Source organism: Myotis yumanensis, unplaced genomic scaffold (assembly GCF_028538775.1).
Source record: "Myotis yumanensis isolate MYYU_CA2020_CCGP unplaced genomic scaffold, mMyoYum1.0.hap1 SCAF_2, whole genome shotgun sequence".
Taxonomy (NCBI): Eukaryota; Metazoa; Chordata; class Mammalia; order Chiroptera; family Vespertilionidae; genus Myotis; species Myotis yumanensis.
Window position 1 is genome coordinate 44756426 of NW_027223753.1, and position 12207 is coordinate 44768632.

The 12207-nt window shown below is 37.0% G+C and overlaps 1 protein-coding gene across 15 annotated transcripts in view; it reads right to left on the reverse strand.

Moving 5' to 3' along the window:
- Positions 1 to 12207, reverse strand: part of DOCK7 (dedicator of cytokinesis 7) — a 180929-nt gene that overhangs the window by 154483 nt on the left and 14239 nt on the right. For all 15 annotated transcript variants that reach the window (XM_070405267.1, XM_070405266.1, XM_070405265.1 and 12 more), the window contains exon 2: positions 999 to 1104. In XM_070405267.1, the coding sequence (XP_070261368.1) occupies positions 999 to 1104 (106 nt within the window). The remainder of the gene's footprint in view (positions 1 to 998; positions 1105 to 12207) is intronic.

Here is a 12207-nt window from a genome sequence, read left to right on the forward strand (position 1 = left end):
CAACTATAAATTATTTTACAAGATTCCAAAGAAAGATCCTGTATTCACTGACAAAAAGAAGGAGATTGCAACATGATTTTATAAGAGAGAGTGAAAGATGGGGCAGTAAGCAGGGTTAAAGGGTGACAAAGAGAAGTAATAGGGAAGCACTACAGAATCTCTCACAGGCAATGTGAGAACTTGTCTAACTTCAGCAATCATTGCACTGGAATTTTGGCTGACATGTTTATTTTATTTTTATTTTTATTTTGGCTGACATAGAGTAAAGATCTCTTTCAATCCTTGGCAGCATGCCATCAGAACTTCTGGCATTTAATTAGTGGTTGTTTGGGGCTGACGTGAAGGGGGTAAGAAGGTGATAGCTAAAGGGTTGTGTTGTGTGTTTTTTTGAGGTGATAAAAATATTCTAACTTGGCTGTAGCAATGGTTGCACATATCTACGAATATATTAAATCCATTGAATTGTACATTAAGTGGGTGAACTTGTATGGTATGTAAATTAAATTTCAATAAAGCTGTTTTAAAAAGTTGAGCCAGAATCTAATCAGTTACAGGAAATACAGAAGTAGAAAAACAAGTCTACAAGGAAAAAATTTCAAAAAAGCTGCACAGAATCTAATCAGTTACAGGAAGTACAAGAGATAGAGAAATAAGTCTACAAGGAAGCAAACATAAAATCCAAAAGGCAAGAAATACTACAAGACAACTAACCCAATTTCCTCAACAAGTCAATGGCATAAAAACAAAGTTAAAATTTCAGAATTGATTAAATCCTGAATGTAGTTTCAGAATTGACTAGGAAATCAACACTTCTATAATACCTCCTAACACTCTCCCCCAACTCATATTTCAGGGAAGAGTGAGGAAACAATAAATAAGGTTATGAAACTAGTGATGCTATCCAATCTACTGGCTCTTATCTTTCCACTATTTTTTCATGGCCTAGTTAGTAATATACCAGTAACATACCATATCCATATTTTAAATATGCTACTTACTGTGGTATGATGGGATATATTGCCAACAATGTTGAGGTTTTTAAGCAGTTGAGGAGAACCACTGTACTGCCCAGAGATCTGCTTCCTAACTTCAGCAGCCACAGTTCTATAACACAGAAAGCAAATACATTATTTTTAAAAAGAAACAAACTAGGTTTAAAAAGGTAAGTATACTAAAGACTCATTTAAAAAACAACAAAACCTCAGCATGTCAATAAGACTATAAATTTATAAGGTATCAGTAAATACTGCTTACAATTACAGAAGAACATCTTTATAATGCTGATGTAGGGTATAAGACTGACAGACAACTTACATAAGGCTTTTTTCATATATGGCATATCAGGGAATATACTTGGGCTTACGATAGAGCTAGAAGCTATAAATATATGTGCTGGGGTCCAGCCCCAGCGGGTCCAGGGGTCCCCAAAGGTGTGGACGGAGCCGGCGAAGAATGAATGACATGGGGTCAGCGTTCAGTGATCATCATAGTTGGGTTCCTCAGCCAGGTTCTGTCGCCAGGTTCTATTGCCATGTTTTCTTGCTAGGTTCTCCAGCCAAGTTCTGTCTAGGTTCCCCAGGCAAGTTCTGTCGCCAGGTTCTATCCAGGTTCTTTTGCCATGTTCTCTCTAGGTTCTCCAGCCAAGTTCTGTAGCCAGGTTCTGTCCAGGATCTTTTGCCAGGTTCTTTCGCTAGGTTCTGTTTCTAGGTTCTGTGTCTAGGTTCTTCAGCCAGGTTCTCTCGCTAGGTTCTGCTTCTAGGTTCTGTCTCTAGGTTCTGTGTCTAGGTTCTGTGTCTAGGTTCTGTATTGGATCTCCAGCCAAGTCCTGTCTCTATGTTCTGTCTCTCAGTTCTTCAGCCAGGATCTCTCACTAGGTTCTGTTTTCTGTTGTCTTGTTCCTAGGTTCTGTCTCTAGGTTCTCTCTCTACTGTCTTGTTACATCTGTATTTATACCAGTTGATTTTAATCCTATCAATTTCTATTCCAAAAGTTAGGGCGTTTCTTATCTCCATTCCAGGGAGTAAAGATTATGTAGCTTAAGGGTGATTGTTTGTAGTTAAAGTGATTAACTACCCGCCTGGCACTTAGTTAAGAGGTTTTATCCCCTCCTTAACTTCAGGGAAAAATCCCTACCTGGGAAAACAACCTTTCTCGGAGAGGTGACCTTGGTTAAAACACATAGCGCTAAAGGGAGCAAACATATTAAGAACAGTATGCTATATACGCCAGGTCCCTTGAAACATATGCTGTGCAGATGTTTCTTCTCTGCAGCGACTGTGTCAAGCAGCAAGGATGGACCGGCTCCCGGCATATATGCATACATTAAAGTATATATTTTAAGGATATAAAATTAATTCTAAAATATTTGATTAACAAATTAACATATAAGAATTAGGAAGAAAAAAAAACCTTTTTTTTTTCCTTTCTAATATTACTAGCTCTTCATTCATGCTCCAGAAAACAATTCCGTTTTTCTTAACTACTAAAAAATGTCATTATACTTTCATATTAATAGCTTCCCATACTCTGACCCTAAGCACCTTTCCCAAATTCTTGTCATTGAACTTAAGCTGCTTCCTAGAACACTGTTTCTCTCCTGTATCCACAAAATCAATTTTACCCTTAACTAGTTTTAAGGGTGAAACTTAAATGCCAAGACCTCTATACAACAAACTTCTTGACTCACTATAACTAAAAATATCACCCTTCTTTAAAAGCCTTTTATCATAACATGAGCATGTATCATAACCTAACTTGCACTTTCCTCCTATTTATTTTTCCATGTGTCATGTACAATCTACATAAACAGAGGCAGTGGTTTCATTTTTTTTTGTTTTCCCTAAAATATTTAACAAATGGTACTCTAAACAGCTGTATGTTCAGCCCTATGAAAAATATAGTATTACTTATTGACAATGAAGTAAACCACTAAGGCATTACCATAACATAACCTGACAGGTAAGTCTTTATTTTGAATCAGGATTAGAGTTTAGAAGTTCCACAAATTCAAGTCAGTTTTGACCCTGGGGGGCATACTGGTATATAATATATTTACTTAAATAGCATTTCTAAAACAAAATATTTCAGATATTCAAGTGACTTTATAGCTCATATCTATATTCCTTAGATTCCAAAAAACTGTAAACCAAAATATTCAGCGAATCCTAAATCCTGTAACTAAACAACTTCCTCACATTAGTAATATTTTTATTAAGTAGAAAATATAACTCAACAATACAAAATAAAGACCACTATCCACAGTTTTTATGCAATTATTTTCCTGATGTCAATGCCTAACTTCTACCCTATAAGCATCAATCAACTGGCCGATTCTCTATTTTATAAAACTTGCCTTCTCTTCTTTCACTCTTTCTTCCTATCATTTCTATAGCACATAAAGTGAAACAGGCTTCATGACCTGGTTTCTGGATGATACTTTTGACCAGCCTGGTGATACTTTTGGTCTGAAGGGTTTTGAAGCTCAGAGCCCTGAACATCTTGGTCCCCATTCAAATTTCCAGCTAAATTCCTAAACATCTCATTTTCTAAAAATTATCCAGATTTTTTATATAACCTTTTCCCCTTCTCCTCATTTCATATCTCCTTGCTTTTTTATATATTCAATCATTCCACACACATTTATTGAACATTGTTATAAGCCAACTACTCAAAACAGAAATTTTTGATATAATGTAAAAGAGCTATCATTCTTTAAGGTTCAAGATACTGAACTGCCTCAACTCTTTTTTCTATGGGTAACTTAAGGTACTTTAGATCACAGTTGTGTTTTATAAAAGGCTAATTCATGATTCATACTTGCCAAAATTTGGAAGTAACCAAGATGTCCTTCAATAGGTAAACTATAATATAGCCCATACAATTGAATATCTTTCAGCAATATTTTAAAAATATCCTATCAAGCTATAAAAAGATATAAAAGAATACTGCTAAGTGAAAGAAGCCAATCTAAAAAGGCTACATATGATTTCAACTATATGATATTCTAGAAAAGGCAAAACTACAGTAACAATAAAAAGGTTAGTGGTTGCCAGGGAGTGCAGGGGGTCAGAAAAGGAAGGGATGAGTAAGTAGTGCACCGGGGACTTTTAGGGTGGTGAAACTATTCTGTATGATACTATAATGGTAGATAAATGTCATTATACATGTCAACACCTATAGAATGTACAACACAAAGAATAAAATGTAATCTATGGGCTTAATAATAGTGTATCAATTTTGGCTCATCAATTATGATAAATGTACCACACAAATGCAAGAAGTTATAACAGAAGAAACTTGGTAGGGAAGTTTCTATGAGAACTACATGGGAACTCTATATTTTCTCCTCAATTTTCTGTAAATCTAAAACTGCTCCCCCAAAAACTCAATTAAACAAAATAAGTAAATAAGCAAACAAGGTTAGCTCAGAACAGACACAGGAGGGAAAAAAGAACATGAAGACAATAATTATAGGTTAGAAATAAAAACTAGATAAGGAATGAAATCTTTAAGAAAGGTAATACAGATTGAAGAGAGGGCCAAGGGCAAATTCTGTACACTTCTGGATATGAAAAGATAAGAACATTCATTTCAATTCAGGACTCCCCTTTGCCCTTTTAATGAAACTACATGTTTGGAGTGTTTATTAAATTTAGTTGAAAGGTCTTATAATCTCCTGATCCTTTTGTCAAGATGAGAATATGAAGAAACCTTCAAAAAGAGAAAGACAAAGAACAAATATTCTATGTCCATCTTCTTCAGTGTTACTCAACTCACTATGCCCTTACTCAACTCACTGTTTCTGGGCCTACACCATGAATAATCTAATGTGTAAATGCTATTTCATCAAATTAATGATGTCACTAATGGGTTAAGTAGTGCGATTACTTCATGTATATCTAAGAAAGAAAATTCTTGCCAATTAACCATCACACCATCAATTAATTGGAAGACATACCCTGATTTCGTATGTTAAGAAGTGAAACTTGAAATAAAGGAAATGAGTATTTCAGAAAGAGAATCTTTTCATACCAGACATACAAAAAATAATCCCCATTTTAAAAATATTTGTCTTGTTTCTGTATGACATAATTTTCCCAAAAAAAGGAAATTGATAATAACTGAAAATAAGAACCATTTCCAAACTGAGCTGTAACAGCAATATCTGCAACCCAGACAGGGGATATATTTACAATGAGATCTCTGTATAAAAAAACTTCATTAAATAGCAACAATGAATTTTTCCCAAATAAAAAACAGTATCTCTTAACCATACTATGGTGCAGAGTATGCAAGACTAGAAATGTGATGAATACAGTTCTTGATAACAGTTAAAACACTTTATCAGATTACTTTTTCTGACAATTTTTGCTATAGTTAGTGATAACATATATAGTAAAGCAATAAGGAAGTCCTTTTTACTTCTAATAAGCTATTAACATCAACTGCAAAGTGGAAAGAAGAGTAGGTCAGAAATCCCCTAATTACTTATGCTCCTAAATTAGAATATCTTCTTCCCCTCCCAAAAGAACATCATCCAATATTTGACCTATTGGTCTCCTTATCAACTCTCTCTGCCATAGGATGTTTGGAAATAACCAACACAGGACGCACATTCTGAGGGAAAGCAATGTTGCATTTAATGTTTCCTCTAACCTCTTCTCATTTTCAGATGCACCATCCAACCATGACTTCCAGAATGACCCAAGGATAATAGGCTAATCTGGGTCTCTCTCATTGCCAGTCAGCCTGAGTAAAGTGAATAAGGAGAATTTAGACTAAAATAAAAGCACTTAGTTGAGCCATTTCTTTAATGTCACAGAAAATAGCTGCAATGTAACATGTCAAATAAGAGAACAAGACCTCTTGGAACTGGCACTGTTTATATCTAAGATAGAAGTCAGGGAAAAGGAGAAGGGTAAGAGAATATCCCACAGAATATACCAGGTAAGAAAGTATATCAAAGGCAAGGCAAAAAAGGGCTAACTAAAAATCTCCAAAAGAAAAAGGACCAAAATAGCTGATGATGTCCCAGTGCTGTGACTATCAAAGTCAAAGATTGGTGAGGGGAGGAGCAGAGAGGGGGGAGGGGTGGGAAGGAGAGAGGCAGGCAGGCAGGCAACAAATGGTTCTTGGACACTGGTGTGAAGGAACCAGCTATAAAAACCATTTCTGGGATTAATGAGATATTCGAACATAGAGAAGCAAGGTATTACATAATTAAGAATTATTGGTTTGTTTACTTTTAATGTGTGAAGACAGTATTAAGTGTGCAAGAAAATGTCCTTATATTTTAGAGATACAAATGATTTAGCTTAGACTCTTCAGTTATTATTACTCTGGCTTAATGAGGAAAACTAGCAAATTAAATATGAAGTACAGATGGAGCAAACACCCTTCAATCAGTGTATCACGGCCTCCATAAAGCCCTGCCTGATTATTTCTATTCTATCTCACTTAGGTAAGACACTCCTGTGTGCTTCCCAAGCACTCTGTGTTTATCCATATTCGTTCAAAGAAATGGAGTTCCTAGGAGGCTAGTTCAGACAGGCAGAGTAGCCAGACTGCTTCTCACCGTAGTATATGAAGAATCTGGCCTTGCTGACATAGAATTTTATTTCAACAGTAGGAAAGCCTGGTTTGTAAACATTCTCTTGAAGAAGAAGCACATAAATTGCAAAGTCAGTTTTTCTTAAATAGTGGCGATGCAACCCTCAACTATAAAATTCGGTGAAGAAGAAAAAGGTACAGTTAAGTATCAAGAATTTGGTTTCTCAGGCCTGGTACACTCTCACTCTTTAGGGGCACCTTTGCAACCTTGTTGAGGAATCGGGGAGGAATAAGAAAAACTTCACTTTCACCCTAGCTGGTTTGGTTCAGTGGATAGAGCGTCGGCCTGCGGACCAAAGGGTCCTGGGTTCAATTCCGGGCAAGGGCAGCATGTACCTTGTTTACAGGCTCCTCCCCAGCTCAGCAGGAGGCAACCAATCAATGTATTTCTCTCACATCAATGTTTCTCTCTGTCTTTCCCTCTCTCCCAATTTCCCTAAAAATCAATGCAAAAATATCCTCAGGTGAGGATTAACAAAACAAAAGAAAGAAAAGAAAAACTTCACATTTGATTGGAGTATGCTTTGCTGTCTCTTATTTTGTATAAATGTCCCAACGCAGGTTAATGTCAGCCAATAAAGAAAGTGTACAGAGTGGGGCAAAAGTAGGTTGACAGTTAGTTGTTCATATGGCAAATAATTAATAATTATTATTGTATTAAATAATAAATAATAACACAAGAATAAACTCACAACTATAAACATACTTTTGCCCCACCCTCTATATTCTTTAACTCTGTCTGGTAGCTCTTTTCTACTTCATTGCAATAATTGAACAATACCTTAAACATGGCATCTATCAAATTGTGAAATCTATTTACCAATCTCCTTGCAAGGAACTAAGCAATTAAAAAGTAGAACTTCACATTATCTATCCTTACACCCTTTAGCAGAGTGCTTTAAAAAGGATTACAAAGCTACAGTGGAAAATGAGAATAAAGAGAAACTCATAGTTCCTCCCCAAAAAAGTAGTTCAATAAGAATGCTAGAATGGAACGAGTGATGTGAGCTTCTTGGAGGAAGGGGGGGTGGAGGGGAGAGGTATAAGGGTGGAAAGAGCCGAAACCGGTTTGGCTCGGTGCATAGAGTGTTGGCCTGCGGACTAAAGGGTCCCAGGTTTGATTCCGGTCAAGGGCATGTACCTGGGTTGCGGGCACATCCCCAGTGGGAGGTGTGCAGGAGGCAGCTGATCGATGTTTCTCTCCCATTGATGTTTCTGACTGTCTATCTCTCTCCCTTCCTCTCTGTAAAAAATCAATAAAATATATTTAAAAAAAAAAAAAAACTTTGTAAGTCAAAAATGCATTTAAAAAAAAAAAAGGTGGAAAGAGAGAAAAGCAGGTAGGTAATAAGAATGAATTTAGAGATTACATCATATATGAACTTTCCAAATGACTTTTAGAGTAATCTATAAGTATAGTTGGTAGGTAATAAGAATGAATTTAGAGATTACATCATATATGAACTTTCCAAATGACTTTTAGAGTAATCTATAAGTATAGTTGGTTTCTAATTTATTGGGAAGGGACAAAAACATATGCTATTTTGTCTATTATTGTCAAATAGGTAAATATTTGGTGGGGGAAAATCTGAATCTACAGATTCCTAAATGTATAACCTTTCTTTAAAAGCATAGCTGACACCATTATTATCCCATGTGTTAACTGGTAAGGTAAAAAATTACTACTGAAACTCTTTCTTTTAAAAAATATATTTTATTGGTTTTTTACAGAGAGGAAGGGATAGGGATAGAGAGTGAGAAAACATCGATGAGAGGGAAAGATCCATCAGCTGCCTCCTGCACGCCCCCCACTGGGGATGCAGCCGCAACCAAGGTACATGCCCTTGACCGGAATCGAACCCAGGACCCTTCAGTCCGCAGGCCGACGTTCTATCCACTGAGCCAGACCGGTTCGGCTGAAACTCTTATTTTTTAACAAGATATATAACATGTTTACATATCTCAAAATAGTCTCTAATATATCTTTACCATCTCTGCAAAGGCTGGTTCCAGAATTACTTTCAAGCTTTATGAATATGCAAATAAAATTACTATGAGAAGCAGAATAGATTTTTCAATATAGAGAAAAGACAAAGAAAACAACTTGATAAAAGAAGACATCTTTAAAAATATATATAACAAATATGTGCATGACATTAAAAAATTCAAACTTCACAAAGAGGTAAAAAAAATGGTATATCTCTCTACCACTTCCAATCCTCAGCCTTATTCCCCAAATGTAACCACTTAATGTTTTCTTAGATATTCTTGAAGAAAAAGATGTGTATTTATCAATATATATATACACATATACATATATCCCTTATTGCTTAATGTCCACATATGATATCATACAGTAACATTTTCTTGATACATATCAGCACATCCTATATAATAAAGATGTAATATGCAAATTGACCATCACGCCAACACAAAGATGGCCACCCCCATGTGGACACAAGATGGCCTGCAGGGGAGGGCAGTTGGGAGGGACCAGGCCTGAAAGGGAGGGCAATTGGGGGTGACCAGGCCTGCAGGGGAGAGCAGTTGGGGGGGACCAGGCCTGCAGGGGAGGGCAGTTAGGGGTGACCGGGCCAGCAGGGGAGGGCAGTTAGGGGCCACCAGGCAGGCAGGGGAGGGCAGTTAGGGGTGACCAGGCCAGCAGGGGAGGGCAGTTAGGGGCAACCAGGCCTGAAGGGGAGGGCAGTTGGGAGCAATCGGGCTGGCAGGGGAGCAGTTAGGCGTTGATCAGGCTGGCAGGGGAGTGGTTAGGGAGTGGCCAGGCTGGCAGGCAGAAGTGGTTAGGGGCAATTAGGCAGGCAGGGGAGCAGTTAGGCGTTGATCAGGCTGGCAGGGGAGTGGTTAGGGAGTGACCAGGCTGGCAGGCAGAAGTGGTTAGGGGCAATTAGGCAGGCAGGCAGGCAAGCAGTTGGGAGCCAGCAGTCCTGAATTGTGAGGGGGATGTCCAACTGTCCGACTGCAATAGTTAATATCAATAATTTCTCTATTCTTCAAAACCTAGCTATGAGGTCAGTTAAATATACCTGGGGAAAATATCTAGTTTTATATACTACCATATAAATAGGAACACTTTAATGACTACCGCCACTGTTATGATCTGCTTCCTACTTTTCACGGATGGCTAAATGAAACTCCCATCTGAGGCACTGCCTCTGTGCCACTTATAAATTAGCCTGTGTTAAATTCCTTAGGAATTTAGGTTCAGAGTGCACCAGTAACCACTAAAGCCAAGAAAATGAAAACACATAGGTTGATTTATGAAACCAAAGAACAGAAATAGTCCTTCTATATAATAAGCTTTAACATGTAAGACATAGCTTCTTTTTGTGGAGAATTTTTTTAAAAAGTCAGATGACTCATGCATCCCATCTGACACTATTTTGGAATAACATTTAAGTCAAAGATTTAGAAAACATTGTATTAAAGAGACTTGGATGTCTCCATCACTCTGATCTATAGCATTTCAATATAACTCAATTTCTTCACCTAAAACATGAGGATAATATTGCTCCCTAAAATCATGGAACATATTAAATTATAACTATATTGAAAAAGAATTTAAAAATTTAGCACTTAGAAAAATTAACACATCTGAAATTAACAACTAAAAAGAAAACTAGCTGGGGGGGGGCGGGGAGGAACCTCTACTGGAAAAAGTCAATCCTCCCAAAAGTAGGTAAATTTATCTTCAATTCTACCCTCCTTCATAAAAATAAAGCCAGAATCTTCCTACAAATGTACAAATTATATCCTGGTATAAACTATATACAATTAATTGCTAAGTCCTGTTCATTTTAATGCTTAAATACTTCTCAACTCTCTGTCCCTTCCTTCCCTTTTCTACAGCATCAGTCTACATGTAACAGCATGCTTAATGCTGTAAGTCTAAGTGCTTGCTTCTGAGAAAGGGAAGAAAGCAAGAGTATCTGCTCTCACCACTTCTTTTTAACAATATACTGCAGATTCTAGCCAGTGCAAGAAGAAATGGAAAGAAAGAAAGGAGGGAGAGATGAAGAGAGGGAGGGAGGGAGGGAGGGGAGGAGGGAGGCAGGGAGGGAAGAGAAGAGAATATAAAGGCATTTAGATTGGAAAGCAAGAAATAAAATTATGTTTATTCACAGATAACAGGGTCCTGTATGCGGAAAATCTGAAGAAATCTATACACAGAAAAGCTACCAGAACCAATGAATTCAGCAAAGTCAGAGGATACAAGTTCAATATTCAAAAATCAATTGTATTTCTATACACTAGCAATGAATAAACCAAAAATAATCTTGTAATTCCATTCATGATAACCTCAAAAACAATAAAATACTTAGAAATAGATTTAACAAAAGAAGTACAAGACTTACACAATGAAAACTTAAACTTTGCTGAGAGAAATCAAATAAGATTTATTAAACGAAGAGACAGTCTGTGTTCGTAGATTTGAACACTCAATATTGTTCAAATGGCCAGAGGGAAGGGGCTGGGGACAAGGTGGAGGGAGGTTAAAGGAGGAAAAAATGGTGACATCTGTAATAGTGTCAACAATAAAAATAAAGAAAAAAATATCCTGTTCACATGGCAATTCTCCCCAAACTAATCTACTGATTCAACATAATCACTATCAAAATCCCAAAAGGATTTCGGCAGAAATTAACAAAATTTATATTTGATATTGATCCTCAAATGTTTATGGAAATGCAAAAAAAATCCAGAATAGACAAAACAATTTTGAAAAAAAATAAAGTTAAAAGTTGGACAACTTACACTTCCGGATTTCAAAATCTATAGAGTAACAGTAATTAATCAAAACAATGTGGTACTGGTCTAAGGATAGACATACAGATCAATTAAACAGAATTGAATGTCAAGAAATAAACTCTTGCATTATGGTCAACAGATTTTTGACAAATGTGCCAAGGCAATTAAATGAAATAAATATAGTCTTTTCAATAGAGTGTTGCAACAACTGAACATTTCCGTGCAAAAAAAAATGAAGTTAGACTCTCATCGCACACCATACACAAAAATTAATGCAAAATGGATCATAAGCCTAAATGTAAGAAGCTAAAACTATAGGACTTGTAGAAGAAAACAGAGAAAGAACGCCTTTCAACCATGAATTAAGCAGTCTTAGATATACCACCAAAATAATGATCCTTAAAAGAAAAATTAATTAATAAGACCATCAAAATTAAAAATGTGCTTAAAAATTCACCATTAAGAAAATGAAACAAAAACCAGACAGGGAAAAAAAAACTATTTGTAACTCATATCTACACTAATAAAAGAGAAACATGGTAATTGGCGTACGACCGCTACCCTTCCCATTGGCTAATCACGGGCAATATGCAAACTAGCTGTCAGCAAAGATGGCGGTTAACCGCCAACCAAGATGGCGGCTAATTTGCATATTGCCGGCAGGATGGGGCAGCGCCATCGTGCCTGCCCCTCCCCCATCCAGGCCTGCTATCTGTGACCTGGATGGCGGGTGACCCAACCTAGGGCTGGCAGGGCTTGACCGCAGCTGTCCCCTACTGGCCAAGACCCCAACCAGCTCTCCCACCAGCAGACCGGGGCTGGCCTGGCGGC